At 63.0% G+C, this 2,248-nt stretch overlaps 2 protein-coding genes across 2 annotated transcripts in view; both read right to left on the reverse strand.

Annotated features, from left to right (window-relative positions):
• PIGS (phosphatidylinositol glycan anchor biosynthesis class S) overlaps positions 1-34 on the reverse strand; it is a 5,332-nt gene extending 5,298 nt beyond the window's left edge. Inside the window, exon 1 of the mRNA XM_029961278.1 lies at positions 8-34. Within this exon, the coding sequence (XP_029817138.1) occupies positions 8-34 (27 nt within the window). The remainder of the gene's footprint in view (positions 1-7) is intronic.
• An 89-nt stretch (positions 35-123) lies between these two features.
• ALDOC (aldolase, fructose-bisphosphate C) lies at positions 124-2,242 on the reverse strand. The gene is made up of 7 exons (XM_029961279.1): positions 2,227-2,242; positions 1,933-2,144; positions 1,786-1,840; positions 1,537-1,697; positions 941-1,024; positions 683-857; positions 124-599 (listed from the first exon to the last, which is right to left on the reverse strand). Exons 2-7 carry the CDS (start codon positions 2,137-2,139, stop codon positions 124-126), a joined length of 1,158 nt encoding a protein of 385 aa, XP_029817139.1. The 5' UTR covers positions 2,140-2,144; positions 2,227-2,242.
• Positions 2,243-2,248: the final 6 nt, after the last annotated feature.

Below are 2,248 nucleotides of genomic sequence, written 5' to 3' on the forward strand. Positions count from 1 at the left end.
CTCCCACAGGGACAGGGCTCTTGGTGTCCCCCATCTCACTGGGCACAACTCTTGGTGTCCCCCATCATCCCACAGCTGATCTGGTCCTTGGCACCCCCCACTCCCCTACTGGGGACACAGCCCTCACTGTGCCCCGTGGAGACAGTACTGTGTCACCTCCTCAGGGACTACGGTCCTTGGCATCCCTTGTCCCATGAGGCACAGTCCTATCACCCTGTGGGACACAGTCCTCAGCATCTTCCCCTCCATAGGTTCACAGCCCTCAGTGTCCCTGCCATTCTGGGGGATACAGCCCCCTCTGTCTCTCCACCACCCCATGCTGGCACAGCCCTTGGTGTCCCTACCACCCCAGGGGACACAGCCCTCAGCACCCCCTCCCAGGAGGGCCACCCCCATCACCTCTGCACGCTTGACAAACTCCTCGGTGGCGGCTTCAGCGTTGTCCCTCTGCCCACGCCAGGCGCTGAGCGCCGACGCCTGCAGCGCCCGCCCGTAGGAGAAGGTGAGGGCCCATGGCCGCACCAGTGGGCACGTGTTGATGGCATTGAGGTTGATGGAAGCCTCCTCCTCACTCTGACCCCCAGACAGGAAAGTGACACCTGCAGAGAGCAGGGTTATGGCACTGGGCGGGGGGACGCAGGCCATCTCCCTCCTGGTCCCTGCCACATCCCAGGGCTGGTACCTGGCACGGCTGGGGGCACAGTGCGGCGCAGAGCGGTGACAGTGGCCATGGCAATCTCCTCAGGGCTGTACTTGGTGGGGCAGGAGTGACCGGGGGTCACCATGTTGGGCTTCAGCAGGGTCCCCTCCAGGTAGACATGGTGATCACTCAGTGCCTTGTAGACAGCTGCCAGCACCTGGGGAGGATGGGCAGTGTGGAGTCCCCCCAGCAGGACACAGCACAGCATGGTGCCCACCCTGCTGCCGCCCCACCACTCACCTTCTCTGTCACATACTGGCACCGCTTGAGATCGTGGTCACCATCAGGCAGGATCTCTGGCTCCACGATGGGCACGATGCCGTTCTGCAAACAGCAGGCAGATGCCATCACGGTGATGTCCCTGGGCATCCCCCAGCCCCATGGCTGTGTGGGACAATGCCCATATCCAAGGAGTGATGCTCACCCCCAAGGCTCAACACCAAAACCCTTGCCAGCGATGCCCAGCCCCACGGGGGATGCCCATCCCTGGGAGGGTCAATTCTTGACCCCATGGAGCAATGTCTCTTTCTGTGAGGTGATGCCCAGCCCCACAGAGCAATGCCTGGCCCCATGGACTGATGCCTGATCCCATGAGTGATGACCACCCCACGGGGCAATGCCCAATAACCCACGTGAGGTGTTACCTAGCGCACGGGTCGCATCCCGCCCCACCCATGGGATGATCCCCAGGGGTCATCAATGCACACACAGGGTCAATGCTGAGCCTCACGGATCTGTGCCCGCCTCCATGGGGCAATACCCGCCCACACAGGTTAATACCCATCCTACAGGTCACTGCCCACCCCATGGGGCGATGCCTGGCCCCACACACAGACCTGCTGGCAGATGCTGGCGTAGCGGGCCAGGACGTTGGCGTTCTCCATGATGGCGAGCGCGGAGGGGGTGTGCTCGCTGATCTTCAGCACGCAGCGCCACTTGGCAAAGTCAGCCCCATCCTTCTTGTACTGGGCACAGCGCTCCCACAGCCCATCCAGACCTGCCGGGCAGTGCGTCAGCCCCACAGCCCCAAACCCATGGCCCCAGACCTCCCGGCCCCAGCCCCATCCCCTGCCCGCTGTACCTACCCTGCGTGGTGGTCTCGCCATCTGTCCCAGCCAGTGGCACAACACCCTTGTCCACCTGTGGAGTGAGGGGAAGGCGGTGCTGAGCCCCCGCCAGCACCCTCCAAGCACCCTCAGCACCCCACAAACCCACCGGACATCCCCCCACACCTTGATGCCCACAACGATGCCCTTGTCCTTGATCATCTGGACGAAGGGGGTGCCATCATCAGCCTTCTGGTACATGGTCTCGTGGAAGAAGATGACCCCCCCGATGCATTTCTTCACCCGGCTGTCGGCGCTGAAGAGGATCTGGCGGTACAGCCGGCGGTTCTCCTCCGTGTTCTCCACTCCAATCTGGTTGAGGCGCTTTGCCATGCTCCCTGAGGGCACCCAACAACCTCGTCAGCCTCCAGGGTGGGGAAAAGGGGTGGCGGGGCAGATCCCCCCTTTCCCCAAACTGACCTACGGACTCATCGGCTGCCAG

This window comes from Manacus vitellinus, unplaced genomic scaffold, assembly GCF_001715985.3.
Source record: "Manacus vitellinus isolate BGI_N305 unplaced genomic scaffold, ASM171598v3 scaffold_32_pilon, whole genome shotgun sequence".
Taxonomy (NCBI): Eukaryota; Metazoa; Chordata; class Aves; order Passeriformes; family Pipridae; genus Manacus; species Manacus vitellinus.